Genomic DNA, 21,330 nt, shown 5'->3' with positions numbered 1-21,330 from the left:
ATTGGATGGGAAGGTGCAGTCCAGCTCATAGGGGTCAAAAAACATAGAATTGTGACTAAACAGTTTATAACAGACAGGTTCCACTGCCATGATCTCCATACACCATATATTACTCTGTGGCAGAGCCACTGAGAGACTCTGAACAAGTGTACATAATTCCTTTTAACGATGTGTTAGCTACAGACTAAATCTGTACCATTGTATATACTGTTTGCATGTACAGGGCGCAGGCCCTTTAAGAGCGCGGGCAAACGCGATGACGTCATGCCGCCGATCACGTGATCATCCTAAACGCGGGAAGAATGTGATGACATCATGACGCCATCCACAGGACCGCCCAGGCAGTCCTCGTGGAGCCTCCAGCCAGTTAAGACCTGTATCCATAGCTCTCTTGCATCAATCTGTTTAAACTCGTTAGTTTGACATTAAAAACCTTTTTGATTGATTGCCTGCGTCGAACTCAATCTCTGGATAGGAATTTGACCATTCCTACAACTCCCTATATTGAAAAAGCCTATGGTCCTACCCCTCCTTAGTTTACCCTTCAATTCCTGAAGGGAGAAAGTAAGCAGGAAATTTGTCTCTAGGCTGCTGTCAATGCAGCTCCAGAAGAGGCCACTAAGATATCCCTCCCTGTAAGAAAGCACCCCTGCATCAACTGAGGGCTTTTTTCCCCAGAAGGTCCAGTTGAGAAATCAGGAATTCACCATATTGAACACTGTTGGCTCCAACCCACATCCAACCATTCTGTTGTGCAGGGCATTGGAGTCCCAGCATGATTTGCCAAGGACCTCCTTTGTTGTTGCAATTCATCCATTTATGCGACTTGCGTGGTTTATCCACATAAAATTGAATCATTGAAAATGTCTTTCTAACTTTTAAATTAGTGTGGACCTAGCTACTGAAGAATCTAAAGTGGGATCCATTCCAGTAAGTCCTATTTTCTTCGCTTACGTTCGTAGTCACTTCAAACTGACCTTGTTAATTACTGCTTGTGCATTTTTCACAAAAAAATGTAATTGCTGCAAAGTTCTGCTTTTATTATTAAAAAATGCTCACTGCTAGAAGTGACCCTGGATTTTATTAGTCATTCTAGACCTTAGAGTTGCTCAGTCTTAAGAGAAATTTCGCTGGAACATAAAAAGCTTGTCATAGGCAAAACGTTTTGTTAAATTAATTTTCACTATTATTTACTCTTATCGTACAAAGACAATGGCAATGGAAATGATTGTGAAGATGGGATTACAGACGATGGTGTTTCCTAAGATAAATGGTACGTCTGTCTGGAGGTCAAAGTCCTATTGTTTAAATTGTATTTGTACAGCCACAATGGCGGCATTTCGGTCGGGAAACCCGGATGCTGTGGAGTTGTAAATCCACAGTGTGCGTATTCTTTTTATGACAGGATCCCCACCCGGGAGTCAGCCTGATTAACAGGCTTGGCTTCCAGTTGGGCGGGGAGCACTCTGGAGCAGGCCACATCCGCAGGTAAGGAGCCTGCAGGTGCTAGTGAGAGTGTGTGTGTGGGGGGGGGGGTCCAATCCCCGACCCCGGGTGGGTGGGGGTGTCCGATCCCCCGATCCCTGATCGGGGGGGTCTTTGAATGGGGGGGAGGTCTGATGATGGGTGGAGTCCAACCGCCAACCCGGGGGGATCTGATCCCCGATCGAGGGGGGTTGGGAGGGGTCTTTGCATGGGGGGTCTGATAGGGGGGGGGTTTGTCCGATCTCAGGGAAGTAGGTTAGCTTGGGGGACCAGAGGTGGGGAGCACTCCTGCTCCTCCTGGCCCACAAGCAGTGCTGTAAGGGCACTGACCTTCTCCCCGAAGCTGTCCTCGCCTCCCTGGCCTGGGAAACCCGGAAGGCCAGGGTTAAACCTGCAAGGGAAGCTCCCAGCCTCATTGTAATATTTAAATGGCCAACCCACCTCCTGGGAGCGGGTTGGCTGCCTGCAACCCCGTCCCACCCCGACCCCGTCCTGCTTCCATTAAAACCGGAAATGGGCTGGTTGAAGGTGGGTTGGGGTCGGGTTTGAGGTTTTAAACATTTTTACATCTCACCTGACCCCAACCCACCTGTTTTTTGGGGGTTAAAATTCTCCCCAATGTCTCACTGCAGGCCTTATTTTTTATTCAAATACTCCAGTATCTCTGCTGTCATAGGTGTGCAGGAGCATTAGCAATTATAAATCAAGGGTCATAAGGGGATGGGCAATAAACACTGGCCACGCCCACATCCCATGAACGAATATTTTAAAAAATTGTAATTTAGATACAGAAGATGGTGATGAAATATTGTATTTTAAAACATGATCAGGTTTCCAGTGGTGCTGTTCCTGGTGAGCCCAAGGCAAATCTGTTGCAAGGGGTTGGGGGAAGGTCAGCCTATTTCCACTGGAAGAATTTGGAAAGCATTTAGCAAACGATCTCCTCAGACACCGTCCACTTAGTGGTTTTCGAATGGTTCCTGGACAATAAATAAATAGGAGCTGAAAATGTTCCCTGGCAGGCTGCTCATGGCTCCTCCTCCTGACCCTGTGAACTTCGGAGGGATCAGCTGTGGAGACCAGAGGCGGCACATGCCAGCACCCACCAACCCCCCCACCCCCCGCACACACATGCTTTCTAGGCCATAGAGTTTTCTTTAGCCATTTAATCGCTACAAGTTGGTAAGTAAGCACCGCAGTTACATAAATCTTTGCATGGATTATGGAGGAGCAGCTTTTCTTTTTCATTTATTTGTTCTCTGGATGTGTGCAACGCTGGCAAGGTCAGTGCCTTTCCAGCACTGCTTGTGGGCCAGGAGGAGCAGGAGTGCTTCCCCCAGGCCCCCCCAAGCTTACCTGCTTCCCTGGGTTCAGACCCACCCCCATCAGACCTTCCAATCCAAAGAGCGCCCAGCCCGGGGGTCGGGGTTCGGACCCACCCCCCACCCCCCGCCCTCCCTCCCATGTTCCCACTAGCAGTTGTAGGCTCCTTACCTGTGGCTGTGGTCTGCTCCAGTGCACTACCTACCCGACAGGGAGAAAGCATGCGGGGAAACCCGGAATTATGGGTTTCACGACAGATACTCACCACCCCCCCTCCCCCCTCCCCCTCCCCCCCCCCCCCCCAACTGCTCAGAAAACCCACCTCTGTCGATACTGTGGCCACAGAGTTAACAGAGGTGAATTTCTGTGGGGTTCCCCCACTTGTCCGCTGTAACTTCGTTGGAAGAAGCCGCAGAAACGCTGGAAAATATGGCATCAACTCGCCCCAACACGATTGCGCGTAGTAACCAAATCGAGAAATGGTCCTCAGGGCCTGTTCTTCATCTTCATTCCTCTCTGAACTACTTAACTTTATCATTTTTGTAGGTAATAAATTGATGAGCAGCAAGTTTTTTTTTCCTCGGGAGCCACAACTGGCTCGTATCGTCAAAGGGACAAACAATGTTTTTTTTTAAATACCTTTATACCAACAAACTCAATGTCTGATTGTATCAAATATATTTTTTTCCTCCTGTTTCTTATTCTAAATGTTTTCTAGCAATGCTGAAAAAGGGATTCATCATCCCAACCATGCATGAGGTATCGCTGATCAATCCAGTCCTTAAAATTGACCAGGTAAAAGATTCACCTTTATAGTGTTCTGAGGAAAGCGAAGCTACAGATTGTTCCTCGCTCTCATCTACTCAAACTAAAGATCTACATGTGTAAAGTAACACGTGTACATATATATCACAGTGGAGTACACGTTAACATTTTATATATAGTGTTATGGGAATCAATAACATTTTAAATGCTAAATTGTGTTTAAAATATAATTCAACCTGAGGTCACCACACAAAGTTTTAAGATAAAATGACTGGTTTACCAGTGTAATTAATCTTAATTATTTTCAATTAGTCAATAGTTTGTAAATTTATAAGCTGTTGTACATCTTTTATGTGTTTGCATATTTTGTTTTATGCCTCATCCAAAAATAATCACAATAACAATATAAATAAAATTGTGCTCATCTTGTGATTCGAAATGCAGCATATGATTTGAGATTGAAGTCACATTTTCTTGTTTTTTTTCTCAAAAAGCTGATAGAAGTTGGCCCAGAAATTTGTCTCGGGCGGTGGGGCGCAAAACGGGTGGTGTCGGATCTGCCGCCCGTCAATGTTTCTGTTGAGCTGTGCGGCCACGCAGCGATCTGGAGGTCCCGCGCAGGGCACTCAATGGCTTTATAACAGAAGAAACCGCACACGCGCGATCATTTGAATGGGCTGCACTGCCCCTTAAAGGGCCGCACACCCAAAAAGAAAATGAGTGGGAACATTGCCGCCCGTTATACACGGCGCCTGATATTCAGTATCGGGTGCTGCATATAACGGGCGGCCGATCCGATACTGCCCGTTTTACACCCGAGAAGAATTTCTAGGCCGTTGTATCTGAGCTATTTTAGAAAAAAAGCAAGAATCCTTAAAGGTGTGCATAATAGACTCCTTTGCACTAAAGTACAAACAGAAACACAACACATTCAATGAGTATCAGCAATGAACGAAGGCTAATTATTTTCAATACTGCCTTTGTACAAGACATTCAGTAGAAGGGTTGTGACATGAATCTTGTCATTCATGTGGAAATGACTTATGAAATAATACTGGGCGGCCTGCTGGTGGCGCTGTCCAGGGAGATTATAAATACTCGGGCATGGGCCCAGCTTGCTCAGGACATTCTTTAACAGGAACTAGTGAAGGACACAACTCGATCTCCATGTTGAAAAACAGTTGATTAAAGCCTTGTTTAATACTCAGACCAAGTGCCTAGTAGTTTTCTTACGTCAGGTTGGTTCCCCGATTGGGTGCTCCCAGTGAGGAGCGGCTGCTGCAGGAGCACTGGCTGGTGCCCAATCTTCTGTCCTGGCTAGCACTCCCTGCAAGTGCTGCTTCTTGCTCTCTCGTGGAATCAGCCCTGCCATTTTATAGTCCAGTTCTTCTACCTTGTTGACGGGTTGTTGCCAATAGTGAAGGAGCTGATTTTATGAATACACACCAGTAGCAGGGAGCCGTGCCCATGATTTCCTGTCTTCACATGCAATCAACATGTGAATCTTCCTTAGTGCTGTCAACTCTGGCTGGATTCATTCCTGAAGGTTTCATCGCGTGACCTCATGCCTGCAACCGCCCCACCCTCACATTTCCGCCATCAGTCACCTAAGACGCCCATCCTCACGGTTTACCATCTTTCCCCACCAATTGGTGTTGGATCCGTGGTTCAGTGGATATGCTGTTATTAAATAATCACACAGATGCTGTACATGAACAATAAACAGGTCTTTACTGGAGGAGGGTAGTCTCAAGACTGGGGGTACAGAGGCATGCGCAAAACTTATATACAGGTGTGGTCACTGCCAGTACTACAGTATACAGGAGCTGTAAAAGTAGTTCTGAATTAAAGGCACATACACTACAATTCCTCCCCTTTTAGATTAATAGTACCCCTAATATTCAAATAACAATTAACATTTCAACATGTACATTAAACAACAAAAGTCCATTTATAGATTAAGTCTTTGGGGCGGCTTCCTGATCCTTTCGGGATAGCGCCTTTCCGGAGGTTCTTGTTCTCGGTGCAGAGGTGATTCTGACCCCTTTTCATCGGGTAGTTCATCGGGTTCCACTGCTACTGGGTCTGAGGTAGATGCTACCGGTATGTCGGGTTCATCCCCAGGTACTCGAGACATGGGGTTGACGCGTTCCTGTGACGCTAAGATCTGATCGACGTGGCGTCTCACAATGTTCTCCCCGACATCCACTGTGTACATTAATGGCCCCTGCCTTGTACATATCGTTCCGGGTTGCCATTTCTCTGTTCGATAGTCACGGGCCAAGACTGGTTGCCCTACATTGAAGCTCCTTGTCGGCTTCTCATTGATGTGCTGGAATTGTTTGTCCTCAACATTTCTTCGCACATTTGGTCTGAGCAAGTCCAGACGAGATCTCAACCTTCGGTTAAAGAACATCATGGCCGGGGTCTGGTTGGTAACTGCATGTGTCGCGTTTCGGTAGGCTAATAAGAAATTGTCCATCTTATGCTTTAGTGGAATTTCATCGTCGCACATGGCCTTTATCGCCTTCTTAAAGGTTTGTACGAACCTCTCAGCCAATCCATTTGTGGCTGGATGATACGGGGCGGATGTGTAATGCCTTACCCCGTTCCTTCTCATAAATTTTTGGAACTCGTCGGACACAAACTGTGGTCCATTATCAGAGCAAATCTGCTCTGGCAAACCGTTTCTGGCAAATATGGTCCGTAGGACTGCAATCGTTTTCTCTGTAGTGGTTGAAGACATTTTTATCACCTCAGGCCACTTTGAATGAGCATCCACTGCTATTAAGAACATTGAGTCCATGAATGGACCAGCGAAATCAATATGCACCCATTGCCATGGAGAGGAGGGCCACTCCCATGGGTGTAGAGGGGCATGTGGTGGTGCATTTTGGACCTTCTGGCATCCTAAGCAGCTCTTAGTTAGGTCTTCGATTTGTTGATTGATTCCCGGCCACCACACATAAGCCCTAGCAAGGCTTTTCATTTTCACTCCCCCCAGATGACCTTCATGTAGCTCATTTAGCACTCTCTCCCTTAACTTGGGTGGAATCACCACTCTGGATCCACACATCACTGTCCCCTGGCATACTGACAGCTGTTCTCTTCTGGACAAGAATGCTGGCAACAGTGAGTCGCCATGAGTTGGCCATCCCCTCACCGTCAATTCATATACCCGAGACAGCGTCGGATCATTGCGGGTCTCCTTCTCTATATCCGCATTTGTTACTGGCAATCGTTCAATTATTGACGAATAAAATATCTCGATAGGGTCCACTGCTGGTGCTTCCTCCACAGTAGGCAGTGGCAGGCGCGATAGCCCATCAGCGTTCCCATGCTGTTTCGTGCCTTTATATTCTATTTCATATTGATTCGCCCCTAGAAACAGGGACCATCTTTGTAACCGTTGTGCAGTCATCACTGGAACGCCCTTCTTAGGATTAAAGATGGAGACAAGTGGTTGATGGTCAGTCAGCAAGGTGAACTTCTGCCCATGCAGATAGTGGTTGAATTTTTTTACTCCCCATACTAGGCTGAGGGCCTCCCTGTCAATCTGGGCGTAGTTGCGCTCGGCTGAGGTTAGTGACCGAGACGCAAAGGCTACTGGCCTCTCCAACCCGTCAGGGAATTTGTGCGACAGCACCGCTCCAATACCATAGGGTGATGCATCACATGCCAAACGAATTGGTAGTGCTGGGTTGAAACCTCTTTTGATGTGATCAATTCTTTACACTTCTGGAAAGCTCGTCTACGTTCGTCATCCCACTTCCATGGTACCCCTGTTTGCAGTAGGGTGTTCAGTGGGTGTAATACTGTAGACAAATTTGGTAAGAACTTGTGGTAGTAGTTTACCAGCCCGAGGAACGACCTCAGGTGTGACACATTTTCCAGTGCTGGAGCCTTGACTACTGCCCCAATCTTGTCAGGGGACTTATGTAACCCCTCTTTATCGATGACGTGGCCACAATATGAGATCTGTTTCTGGAAAAACTCGCACTTGTGGCGATTAGCTCGTAGCCCATACTCCTTTAATCTGGTGAGCACCTTCTCCAAGTTGGCGAGGTGATCACCATCATTTTCGCCCGTGACCAAGATATCGTCCAAATAACACTGGGTCCCTGGAATCCCTTGCAGGACCTGATCCATCGCCCTTTGCCAGATAGCCGGAGCCGAGGCTACTCCAAACACCAGCCGGTTGTATTGATAGAGACCTTTATGAGTGTTGATCGTAAGGTATTGTTTCGAAGCTTCTACCTCCATTTGCAAGTACGCCTGGGCTAGATCAATTTTCGTGAAGCGTTTACCTCCAGATAGCGAGGCGAAAATATCCTCAATTCGTGGAAGCGGATATTGTACCGTGTGAAGGACTGTGTTCACTGTCACCTTAAAATTCCCACAGATGCGGACCTTCTTTGGTTCCCCAGGCGTATTACTCAACGACCTCTTCATTACAGGAATGATGGGTGTAGCCCACTCGCTCCAGTCCACTTTGGACAGTACTCCTGAACATTCCAACCCTTCCAGCTCTGCTTCAACAGCTGGTCTGATCGCATAAGGCACTGGTCTGGCCTTCAGAAACTTTGGGCTTGCATTTTCCTCTATTTTAATCATTGCTGTTATTCCTTTTAGTGTTCCTAGTCCCCCCTGGAATACTTCTTTTGCGTCAGTTAGCATTTTTGACAGTCGTCCAGGTGTGACGTCGTCATCCTTTTTGGCCTCAACCTTCAGTGCCTGTATGGAATGCCAATCTAATTGTATCTTCTGGATCCATTCACGTCCTAGCAGTGGTGGTCCTCCATCTGGCAATACATATATATCCATTTTAGGTATTTCCTGGCCTTTATATGTCACTTTCACCCTTATTTTTCCTTTGGGGTAGACTTTTTGCCCCGTATACGTCTTCAAGACAATCTCTGTAGCTTTCAAGGGTATGTGTGAAAATAGCCGCTTGTAGTCTCTTTGATTTATGACTGTTAGAGCTGACCCTGTGTCCAATTCCATTTCCACTTGGACTCCGTCTATCTTGAGTGTAACCCAGATAGTCTGGTGATCCTCCATTTCTGTTACCTTATGTAATTTCAGACAACCCAGCTCCTTGATTCCAGAGTCTGTGTCACTTTTCTGTTCGTCTGAACCACTGTCCATCACCTGGTGTACCTTTTTGTACTTCTCCTGTGGAGATTTCTTACTGTTGGTTTTCTTCCCAGACCTGCAGACTCTTGCTATGTGTCCTGCTTTCCCACACTGTCTGCACACTTGGTCCTTGAACCAACAATCTTTCTGGTTATGTGTTGTTCTGCCGCAGCGATAGCACTTCCCTGTTCCATAGGACATTTCATTGGTGCCATTTTCTTGCGGTCTCCGTTGTATCTCTGCAGCGCCCCTTGCGGCTGCTTCGTGTGATACTGCCATACTGAAAGCCTTGTCCAGCGTAAGATCCTTTTCTGATAGAAGCCGCACACAAACTTGTCCCTTAACGTATCTGCTAGTCCCGCTCCAAACTGACAGTGTTTCGATAGCTTGCGCAGTTCCGTTAGGTACTCAGCATTGCTTTCGTCTTTGTGTTGGTTCCTTTTATGGAACTTAAATTGTTCTGCTATCAGCAGCGGTGTGGGGTTTAAGTGGTCCTGTAGGATTTCTACTATGCTTTCAAAATTCTTGTTTACCGGCTTCTCTGGGGTTATTAGATTTCGCAGTAACCCATAAGTTTTTGCACCCATGGAATTTAACAGAACCAGTGCTTTATTAGCATCTGGCACTTCATTCGCCCTGCAGTACACCTCAATACGTTCCACATATGTCGCCCAATCTTTGACTTCATTGTCGAACGTAGAGATACTGCCACTCTTCGGCATCCTTGGATGTGAGTTAACTGTCAAAAATGGCGCCTCCCGTGCTTCCCCTTCTTCTCCGCTGGCACAAAATGGCGTCTCCCCTGCTTTCCTTCCTTCCCACGCTCGCCCTTCTTCTCCGCTGCGGCTTCTAAAAATGGCGTCTCCCGCACTCTTTCTTCTTCTCCGCGGCTCAATGGCGTCTCCCGCGCTCCCCTTTCTTCGCCCCGCGGACCCTGTTCAGCCCGTGAGCCCTGGCTGTGCTCTGCGCGTTCTTCTTTTTGTATTTTTCGACGCCGCTCAGTCTAGAACCCGGCTGTTTCTTTACCCTGTCTCTCTCCGGTTTGTTTTCTTTTTTCTCGACGCCGCTCGGTGTTCAACCCCCAGCTGCGCCCTGCGCTCTTCACCCTCTGTCTTACCCCGTCAATGCTGCTCGGCTTTCTCTCCGCCATCGGTCGGCTCCAGCCGCCGCTGCTCGGGAAGGGTCTGCGCTGGACCTGTCGTCGGTCTCTTGCTGCTCGTCGTGGCTGGGGAACCAGGCCCGGCTCTCCACAGCCTCCCCTGCGAAGTTCAATCTCTGCCTGACTGCTGGGCGATTGCTCGTGGTCGACGCCCGTGTTCCTGGCCTCGACTATTTTTATTTTTTATGTTGCAGGTAGATTCGAATCGACACTCGTCGCCACTGTTGGATCCGTGGTTCAGTGGATATGCTGTTATTAAATTATCACACGGATGCTGTACATGAACAATAAACAGGTCTTTACTGGAGGAGGGTAGTCTCAAGACTGGGGGTACAGAGGCATGCGCAAAGCTTATATACAGGTGTGGTCACTGCCGGTACTACAGTATACAGGAGCTGTAAAAGTAGTTCTGACTTAAAGGCACATACACTACAATTGGAAGGCAAACAGACTCTTCATTGCCTGATTGGATGATTCGTGACTGTGTCAAACCGTATTTTTTCCAATCTCCAATATTTTTATAACTAATAAATGAAAGCCTTTAAAGAAATTGGAAAAAAAACTCACTTTTTTGTAATGTCCCCATGATTTTTCTCCTGGGTTACTCGCGGCAGTGTCCTGGAGATTATCCTGGAGATTAGGGTTGCCAACCCTCCATCGTTATCCTGGATTTGCCCACTTCCGGTTTTAACGAAGGTGGAACGGGGGCGGGCGACTAACCCGCTCCCAGGGGGCTGGACATCAATTTAAATATTGTAATTAGGCTGGAAGCCTCTTTTTTCACCTCCATTTTGAATTTAACTGCATGTGGGCAGGTTTCACACATTTCGTGAAACACAGCAGTTAAACCGAGGCAGGGCCTGCTGCATCCAGGCGGTAAGTGGCTTTATACCAACCTCCTGGATCCAGGGTCCCTGCCATACCGACCCCCCGCGATCGGAGACCCCACCACGGGGCCTGCAATCACCTCCCCACACCTTCAATCCCCACCATGAGGCCTCCCCCTACCCCCACCCCACCGGTGGTGCTGAGGCCAGCCACAATCCTCCGGTGGCCAGCCCCGATTATCTCTCTCCCCAGCGATCCTCGGCCGACCCCCCCGCCAACCACCAATCCCCGGCCGACCACCCGCCGACAACCCCCCGCGTCGATTCCCGGCCAACTCCCCCCCAACCAATACTTCGGCTAAACCCCCTCCCTCCCTTGGCCCGCCCCCCATGATCCCCAATGCCCGCTCCCGACCCCCGACTCCCATGATTCCTGATGCCCGATCCTGACCCCCTCACCCGATCCCCGATGCCAACCCCCGACCCCCCTACGCGATCCCCGATACCCGATCCTGACCCCCGACCCCCCTCCCGCAATCCCCAATGCCAAATTCCGACCCCCTTCCCGCGATCCCCGATGCCAAATGCCGACCTTCCGACCACCCACCCCACGATCCCTCCATCGCACCTGCCTCTCAATCTGGCTGGCTGCGGGCGGGACTCCGAGGTCTCACGTGCAAATCAGGCCCTGCCGTTAAAGTCGGCAGTAGGAAACCCGCCCGCCTCGGAGGCCCCCCCACAATGGAGGTGAGGAGCTGACACACTGGAATTGGAAGAGGGTGGCCCCTGTCTCTCTCAATCAACTCCTAATGACTGTTAAAAATTACATTGGCAGAGTCCTGGCAACAGTTTGCCCCACCTACTCTTTCTATTTTTGAAAGGTGGGTGGGGGAAATGAGGGGAAAAAGTAGGCACCACAACAGAGGACACCCTGAAAGTCTAAAACTGCATTCAACATGTAACAGTGTGGGGTATGAAGATGTGAACATAACTCTGATCTAATATTTCATCTGTTTATCTTTCAGGGTTTAATAGTGATTGCTACTGATATCCGGTATGGAAACAGAAAGCAAATTTAAAAATGTAACACCAAACTGCAGAACAACTATTAAATTCATCTGTAATTAACAGACAACAGCTACATATATCTCATTAAACTTTTACGTGCTTTATCTGAATGACAACACAAATTAAAATAGCTTTGCTCCATTGTGAAACTAGGCCTAGAAATGTGTCTCTTTGTACTAATGCTTAAAATGATTAATCAGAGCTTTCCTGATGGCTCAGCAGATCTACCCAATGAGTAGATGCATTATGCAGACCTGGAAGGAACCAGATTCAATCCCGGGTTCACTGATTGGGCAATAGTAAGATTCTACAATTGGCCTTATTGCCCTTGAGATAGGGAAGTGAAAATTGGCTTCTGTTTCTGCTCACTATCCAATGATCAGTTGTGAAAGTGCATGCACATGGACATCACATGAGGACAGGATCTAGCTTGGCTGTGATGGACTCCCTGTGGACAAATTGCATGCTGATGAATAATTGCTACTTAAACAAGGTACTGGAAAGTACCCATGGAACCATATACCAGCAAAGGAGTCAAATCCTTTAGGAGAGGACAGAGGAACATTGGTGACATATATGAAAAATAAAATACATATTATCTATGAGCATGATAATATGATTGAATGTAGAATTTAGTGAAATGGAAGTGATGATGTACAAAGTATGAGTCATCAGAGCGGCAGATGCAGAGCTGTGCCATGTGCTGCAAGGACCCCTGTAGCTACCATATAGCTCCAGTACAATAATGGTCAGCTGTAGGCTCAAACTTAACTGCAGTTCTTTACACGCATGCTCCAATTCTGACCTATAGGGATCATACCATTGACTGGCACAGAAGACAACCCTTCTTGCAAGCACCTCATGCAATGGCACCTCAATTACAACAATGATCAAAGAAGGATATTGGGTGCTGGGCTGCTCGTTCACTAGTCTGCAGACACATGCCTGTACCTAGGGTTCCCTTTCCTGCATTTTGCCCCTAGCCTCTCAAAAGACTCTCTGATTTGTTATCCCCCATTGTGACACTCACCTTTAATAGACCCTTTCCTATCATACAATTTTCCTCACCACTACTGTCCTCCCTAGACCTACCCAAGGCTGCCCTGGTGCTATGAATAATTATTCAAATAAGATTACTGTGGAGAATTAAGTGCTATTAGCACAATACCTTTCAGAAAGGTTGTGCACCAGTTCATAACCATTAGGGATGGTAATAAAATCTACCCTATGTGTTATAAATAAAGGATGCAAAAATATGTTTTTTATTATTAATTGTCAAATATTTGACTGTTTTGGATTTGCAAATCATTTTTCTATGTGTAGTAAATTATTTTGAACTAAACTTTTATTAATAAATAAAGAATATGTCATAGCTAAGGAGACAATATAAATATATCGCCCACACGAAACATTGACTGGATATTTATCTAATGCCATATTCTTTACTTTTTTATACATATAGATTGTAATTACCACAAATAATTTTCATTTAAAGAAAGAAAGTACTGTCATTTATAGTGCCTTTCTCAGCCTCAGCACATTCCAAAGAGCTCCACATATAATGAGTTACTTGTGAAGTGTCGTCTCTATTGTTATGTAGGTAAACGCAGCAGCCAATTTGTGCACAGCCATAATCCACAGACAGTTAATTTGTTTTTGTTGATATTTATTGAGGGAAGAATGTGTGAAATAGTGCTGAGGGATCTTTTACATTCATCAGAGAGCCTAGGTGAGACCTTGGTTTATAGTCTCATCCGAAAGCGATCACTCTGCCAGCATTTTGGTGTGGAGATGCCGGAGTTGGACTGGGGTGGGCAAATGTAAGAAGTCACACAACACCAGGTTATAGTCCAACAGCTTTATTTGAAATCACAAGCTTTCGGAGCGCTGCTCCTTCGTCAGGTGAAGTGGAGAGATGCATAAAAACACAGCTTATATAGTCAGAGAATAATGTCAGATGTTTACAGGTAATCTTTCTAACTGCCATTTATCAAACCTCGGCAGAGAGATAATCACAGCAATCAAAGGTGTGAATGGTGTCCAAACAGGTCAGTCAGGAAAACATTACATCAAAGAACAATGAGGTGGGGTCACAAGGGGTCAAATGTTGCAGATGCTGGGGTCTGTATGAAAAACAAAAAAACAGACAAAAAACATTTTTTTTGCTGGAAATCACAGCAGGTCCGGCCGCATCTGTGTGGAGAGAACAAGCCAGTGACGACTCGAGTCTGGATGACCCTATGTCAGGTGAGGTTACATGTAGCGTGACATGAACCCAAGATCCCGGTTGAGGCCGTCCTCATGGGTGCGGAACTTGGCTATCAGTTTCTGCTCGACGATTTTGTGTTGTGTGTCTCAAAGGCCGCCTTGGAGAATGCTTACCCGAAGATCGGAGGCTGAATGTCCTTGACTGCTGAAGTGTTCCCCGACTGGGAGGGAGCACTCATGCCTGGCGATTGTTGCGCGGTGTCTGTTCATCCGTTGTCGCAGTGTCTGCATGGTCTCGCCGATGTACCATGCTCCGGGGCATCCTTTCCTGCAACGTATGAGGTAGACAACGTTGGCCGAGTCACATGAGTATGTACCATGTACCTGGTGGGTGGTGTCCTCACGTGTGATGATGGTATCTGTGTTGATGATCTGGCATGTCTTGCAGAGGTTGCTGTGGCAGGGTTGTGTGGTGTCGTGGTTGCTGTTCTCCTGAAAGCTGGGTAATTTGCTGTGAACGATGGTCTGTTTGAGGTTAGGCGGCTGTTTGAAGGCGAGTAGTGGGGGCGTGGGGATGGACTTAACGAGGTGTTCGTTGTCATCGATGACATGTTGAAGGCTGCGAAGAACATGGCGTAGCTTCTCCGCTCCGGGGAAGTACTGGACGACGAAGGGTACTCTGTTAGTTGTGTCCCGTGTTTGTCTTCTGAGGAGGTCTATGCGATTTTTCACTGTGGCCCGTCGGAACTGTCGATCGACGAGTCGAGCATCATATCTCATTCTTACGAGGGCGTCTTTCAGCGTCTGTAGGTGTCCATCGCGTTCCTCCTCGTCTGAGCAGATCCTGTGTATTTGCAGGGCTTGTCCATAGGGAATGGCTTCTTTAACGTGGTTAGGGTGGAAGCTGGAGAAGTGGAGCACCGTGAGGTTGTCCGTGGGCTTGCGGTAGAGTGAAGTGCTGAGGTGTCCGTCTTTGATGGAGATTCATGTGTCCAAGAATGAACTCGATTCTGAGGAGTAGTCCATGGTGAGTTTGATGGTGGGATGGAACTTGTTGATGTTATCGTGTAGTCTTTTCAGTGATTCTTCGCCATGGGTCCATAGGAAGAAAATGTCATCGATGTATCTGGTGTATAGCGTTGGTTGGAGGTCCTGTGCAGCGAAGAAGTCTTGGAAGATTCTATTCTGGGACCAACCACCTGCCTCACTCCATACAGCAGCATCTCAAAGGCATGATGCATAAAAGTGCCCATACACTATCAGGCGCCCCCCGCCCCCCCCACCCCCACCCCCCACCCCCCCCCACCCCACCCCACTAGTGACAAATAGCTTGAACATTTAGCTCTTTCTGTAGGAATTATTAGCAGGGATGGGGTTATTGTCTCTGGCCAGTCAGAAGCCTCTGAGCTGCTCCAGAGCCCCGTGCGGTTTCGAAGCGCTCCCCTTTCCTGGTTCTGACCGCCGGACTTATTCGGTAGCGATGTAGACAGAAACGAGACTCGTGGTTGGGTGCAAAACAGACCAGTATTTATTGAAACAAAAGAAACAACTTAAAATAATGAATACAACACACCTGTGCTCGATACAGCACCTTTACTTAACACAGTACACTTCTTGTCCACTACAGCACTCTTTTGCTTAGTGCAACACTCTTTTACTTAAATACAGTACCTTTTAACTAGTGCAGCACTTTATTTCTCACAGTACTTAGTGTCCACTACAGCACTCTTTTGCTTAGTGCAACACTCTTTTACTTAACAGGAGAGGAGAAAACGGACACGACGAGGGAAAATTGACTAAAATCACAATTTTAACAAAATCCCCCTTAATTCCCACCCCTAAATACCTATCTAAGTTGCCTTGTGATGGGCCAGAAAAACTATGCTCACCAGTGAAATGCCTGCTCCGTGCCCCTGCGGTCTTAGATTCTTCACCACCCTGAAATGGAGATACCCCAGTGTTTAAAAGTAACTGCTGGTATTCCACTCCCTTGGACGGGCTCCTGATTTGTAGATAGGGCACGGAGGTGAGGCTGCAGAGAGAGAGCGAGATGGCTTCCTGAGAAGCTATCTTATACCCCATTTGGAGCCGAAATCTTCCCGCCCAAATCTGGATGTATCTGGGCTATACAAAAGGGAATCGATCTGTCTCATTCATTGTGATGGGTTTTGGATTAATTACCCATTTCCCTTGTGATGGGTTTTTGAATGTATCTCCATTCATTGTGATGGGTTGAATAAAGCTGTCTCCGTTTGAAGAAAACATGTCTATTTCCTTAATTGCTGAGTAAACAGCCCTTGGAGGTTAGTGTAAACAATCTGATTGTCCTGTGGTCACGCCCAACCGCAATTGATTGGCAGTCTCAAGTGCTTAATCTCTTAAGTCAATATTGTAAAGCGTTCGTGTAAACAAAGTTCCTTTTTTCATGCTGACAGTCTCAAGCACTTAATCTTTTGAGTCAACATTGTAGCAGTTTCCCAAACCGCATTTGATTGATGGTTTAAATACCTTATTACTTCAGGGGCTGTTTTTTTTTAAATCCTTTGTCAGCCATCTTTGATTTTCCTTTTCACAGCACACAGGCTGTGTTGTGTCTTCTGCCACGAGGTCGGACAGCCATCTTTGATTTTCCTTTTTCACAGACACACACAGGCTGCCTTTTCTTCTGCCACGAGGTCTGATGGCCATTTTGATCCCTGGCTTTTTAAAGGTGTATTCTACCCAGGTATTCTTTAATCAAAAATAAATCTTTGGAGCTGTAGAAAATTTCAAAATTATTGCGAAATCCTACATTTCTGCTCTCTCAGGTGGACGTAAACTATCCCATGGCATTATTTTGAAGAATAGCAGGGGAGTTATCCCCGGTGTCCTGGCCAATATTTATCCCTCAACCAACATAACAAAAACAGATTATCTGGTCATTATCACATTGTTGTTTGTGGGCAAATTGGCTGCCACGTTTCCCACATTACAACAGTGACTCCATTTTAAAAGTACTTCATTGGCTGTAAAGTGCTTTGAGACGTCCGGTGGTCGTGAAGGCGCTGTATAAATGCAAGCCTTTCTTTCTTTTACTCTTTTGCTCAATATGAATTGATTCAGAGTATTTATTGGCTTCAATCTGTATATTTGCATTAATAATAATTTCTTGCATTTATATAGCACCTTTCACAACCTCAGGACATCCCAAAGTGTATTACAGCCAATCAAATACTTTTGAAGTGTAGTCGGTGTTATAATATAGGAAACGTGGCAGCCAATTTGCGCACAGCAAGGTCCCACAAACAGCAATGTGATAAAGACCAGATAATCTGTTTTAGTGATGTTAGTTCAGAAATAAATATTGGCCAGGAGACTGGGGAAAACTCCTCAGCTCCTCTTTGATGTCCACCTGAGAGAGCAGATGGAGCCTCGGTTTAATGTCTCATCCAAAAGACAACACCTCCGACAGTGCAGCACTCCCTCAGCACAGCAATGAAATATCAGCTTAGATTTTGTGTTCAAGCTCCTGGAGTGGGACTTGCTATCAACTGAGCCACAGCTGGCAAAGAATAAACACCAACGTTCTGCCAGCAACAATAACTATTCCTGCTGCTGCAACTCTTTAAATCGCTGCAGCAGCACTTTAATCTTTTGGTTATAAGCTTGCGAGCTCCGATGGGCAGCCATTTCGTGAATAGTTAAATACATTCAAACCCAAAAGTTAATGCACTATTTCTACTGAAAAAACCCTCTGTTATCAGGATTTGTACTCCTGTGTGTTTCATGTACAAATGCAAGTAATTTCAGAAAGAACAGGCTTACCATTAGTAGGCAGAACTTTTCTCTCCTCCCCAAATCTCAAACCTAACTAGTTCCCAGTAATCAGGACCAAGCTACTTGCCCTCTGAACTGCACTGTTTGCAACACCTGAGGGTGTGGAAAAAATAAATAATATGTGGAAACAGAAAGAACCTGCCTGGCAACAAGTCAGTTTCCATGCCAGCCCCATACCAGAAAGCTTCAACTTATGGACTCACTTGCTGAAAACCTGTTCACCTGGTCTAAAATGCATTACATTCTTAGGTGGGGCGCAGCACAGGTTACAACACACAAACCTAGATCTAAAACTGGTCTCTCTCTCAACTCAAGTTGTGATAGTGTAGTTGGCTCAAGTGTACCGTAGAATCATAGAATGGTTACAGCTCAGAAGGAGGCCATTCGGCCCGTCGAGCCTGTGCTGGCTCTCTGCAAGAGCACTTCAGCTAGTCCCACTCCCCTGCCCTTTCCCCGTAGCCCTGCAAAATTTTTCCTTCAGGTACTTATCCAATTCCCTTTTGAAAGCCACAATTGAATTGGTACTGTACTGGAGTGTCAGCCTAGATTTTTGTGTTCAAGTCTCTGGAATGGGATTTGAACCCACAACCTTCTGACTCAGAGGTGAAAATGCTACTGACTGAACCACGGCTGACACTTAAGAGAAAGGAATAATAGAGTTCACAGAGAAACTGCAGCAAGAAGAAGAAAAAATGGGAAACAAGAGTCAGGTGTTGGGGGGTGGGGTGTAAGTGTTGGCAGGGGCTGGGCCCATGAGATGGTTAAAGATGGAAGGAATTTATTACTGACTAAAATGAATACTACGGTACAAGGGAAAAGGTGTGGAGAGTGGCGTACAGCAGAAAGAAATAACACTTAGATTGCTTCAAGGCTTTAATTACAAAACACTGAACTATCCCCGTACAGAATGATAAAACCTTTGATTACATAGGAACAGGAGGAGGCCATTCAGCCCCTCGAGCCTGTTCTTCCATTCCATTAGATAATAACTCATCTGTATGTCAACTTCATTTACCCACCTTAGCTCCATATCCTTTGATACCCTTACCTAACAAAAATCTATCAATCTCAGTTTTGAAAGCTCCAATTACTTTTACAATTTAAGCCTGAAATCTTCACCAGGTTATGGGCAGACAAGTGGCAGATGCAATTTAATACAGAGAAGTGTGAGGTGATGCATTGTGACAGAAGGAACAGGGAGAGGCAATATGCACTTAATGGCACAGTTTTAAAGAGTGTGCAGGGACAGAGGGACCTGGGAGTTAATGTGCATAGGTCCCTGAAGGTGGCGGGACATATTGAGAGAGTGGTTAGCAAAGCATATGGGATCTTGGGTTTCATAAATAGAGGTATTGAGTACAAAAGTAGAGAAGTTATGCTGAATCTTTATAAAGCGCTGGTTAGGCCCAACTGGAGTATTGCATCCAGTTCTGGTCACCACACTTTAGGAAGGATGCAGAGGAGATTTACATAGAAACATAGAAACATAGAAGATAGGAGTAGGAGTAGGCCATTCGGCCCCTCGAGCCTACTCCGTCATTCAATGTGATCATGGCTGATCATCCAAACTCAGTACCCTGTCCCTGCCTTCTCCTCATATCCCTTGATCCCTTTAGCCTTAAGAAATATATCTAACTCCTTCTTGAATATATTTAATGAATTGGCCTCAACTGCCTTCTGTGGTAGGGAATTCCACAGGTTCACCACTCTCTGGGTGAAGAAATCCTCCTCATCGCTGTCCTAAATGGCTTACCCCTTATCCTTAGACTGTGACCCCTGGTTCTGGACTCCCCCGCCATCGGGAACATCCTTCCTGCATCTAGTCTGTCTAGTCCTGTTAGAATTTTATAAGTTTCAATGAGATCCCCTCTCATTCGTCTAAACTCCAGCGAGTATAAGCCCAATTGACCCAATCTCTCCTCATACGTCATTCCTGCCATCCCAGGTATCAGTCTGGTGAATCTTCGCTGCACTCCCTCCATGGCAAGAACATCCTTCCTCAGATAAGGCGACCAAAACTGCACACAATACTCAAGGTGTGGTCTCACCAAGGCCCTGTACAACTGCAGCAACACATCCTTGTTCTTGTACTCGAACCCTCTCACTATGAAGGCCAACATACCATTTACCTTCTTAACTCCATGCTGCACCTGCATGCTTACCTTCAGCGACTGGTGCACAAGGACACCCAGGTCTCGTTGCACTTCCCCTTCTCCCAATCTATTGCCGTTCAGATAATAATCTGCCTTCCTGTTTTTGCCACCAAAGTGGATAACCTCGCATTTATCCACATTATACTGCATCTGCCATGCATCTGCCCAATCACCCAACCTGTCCAAATCATACTGGAGTTTCTCGGCATCCTCCTCACAGCACACACGCCCACCCAGCTTTGTGTCATCTGCAAACTTGGAGATATTACATTTAGCAGAATGGTTCCAGGGATGGGGGATCTTAGCTACAAGAACAGGTTGGAGAAGCTGGATTTGTTTTCATTAGAGCAAAGGAGGTTGAGAGGTAATTTGATAGAGGTGTACAAGATTATGACGGGTTTGGATAGGCTAGACGGGGAAAGGCTGTTCCCACTAGTTGATGGTACAGGGACCAGGGGGCACAGATTTAAAGTTTTGGACAAGAGATACAGGGGGATGTGAGGAAAAACGTTATTATGCAGCGAGTGGTGAGGACCTGGAACTCGCTGCCGACGGAAGTGGTGGAAGCGGAGACACTCAATGTTTTCAAGGGGAGACTGGATAGGCACTGGAGGGAAATAAACTTGCAGGGCTACGGGGATAGAGCGGGGGAATGGGACTGACTGGATTGCTCTGCAGAGAGCTGGCACGGACTCGATGGGTCGAAAGGCCTCCCTCTGTGCCGTTATGACTCTATGACTCATTGATGGGGTACTCAGTTACTGTGCTGTATCGAACTGCGTTCACAGATATGGGTGGATTTTACAAATATGCACTCCTGGATGAAACATCATGCCTATCAGGAATTCACATTGGGTGTGGCAAAGGAATGAGGGGAGTTTGAATTAGCAGGCCCCACAGGATTTTCCATCCGTCAATTTTAATGGTCAGAAGTGTATGCGGGACCTATTGATTTCTCCCATCCCCCAAACTTCTAATACGGAATCCCAGCCTGATGCTCTGCACCAAGAACGTGAATTTATAAAATCTACTTGATCGTTCATTCCCACTGTAAACAGCAAATCATGGTATCCTTGATGGAACCATTGTCATGAATAAGCAGTTGTTTGATGAAACAGAAAGGCAGGGGCACAACATCATCTTCCTGAAGGCCAAGGTTCTGTCCACAGCACAAGGAGTGGCAAAGAGCACTGCAGGAAGACTAAAGAGGGCTGTGAAAATTTGAAAACTGAGATTGCTAGATTATTGTTAGGTAAGGGTATTAATACCTATGGAACCAAGGCAGGTAATTGGAGTTGAGATACAGATCAGCCATGATCTAATGGTGGGACAGGCTTGAGGGGCTGAATGGCCTACTTCTGTTCCTATGTTCCCAAATTTATTAAAGCCA

At 46.4% G+C, this 21,330-nt stretch overlaps 1 protein-coding gene across 1 annotated transcript in view; it reads left to right on the top strand.

Annotated features, from left to right (window-relative positions):
• LOC147108579 (bactericidal permeability-increasing protein-like) overlaps positions 1-11,916 on the top strand; it is a 69,224-nt gene extending 57,308 nt beyond the window's left edge. Inside the window, exons 13-16 of the mRNA XM_086005265.1 lie at positions 888-930; positions 1,210-1,273; positions 3,527-3,603; positions 11,721-11,916. Coding sequence (XP_085861391.1) covers positions 888-930; positions 1,210-1,273; positions 3,527-3,603; positions 11,721-11,774 — 238 coding nt within the window. The 3' untranslated portion in view covers positions 11,775-11,916. The remainder of the gene's footprint in view (positions 1-887; positions 931-1,209; positions 1,274-3,526; positions 3,604-11,720) is intronic.
• Positions 11,917-21,330: the final 9,414 nt, after the last annotated feature.

Source organism: Somniosus microcephalus, chromosome 13, assembly GCF_052327205.1.
Source record: "Somniosus microcephalus isolate GS21.2 chromosome 13, FLI_Smic_1.0, whole genome shotgun sequence".
NCBI lineage: Eukaryota > Metazoa > Chordata > Chondrichthyes > Squaliformes > Somniosidae > Somniosus > Somniosus microcephalus.
The sequence above is the reverse complement of the archived record's forward strand: the minus strand, read 5'-3'. Positions and strand labels throughout refer to the sequence as shown.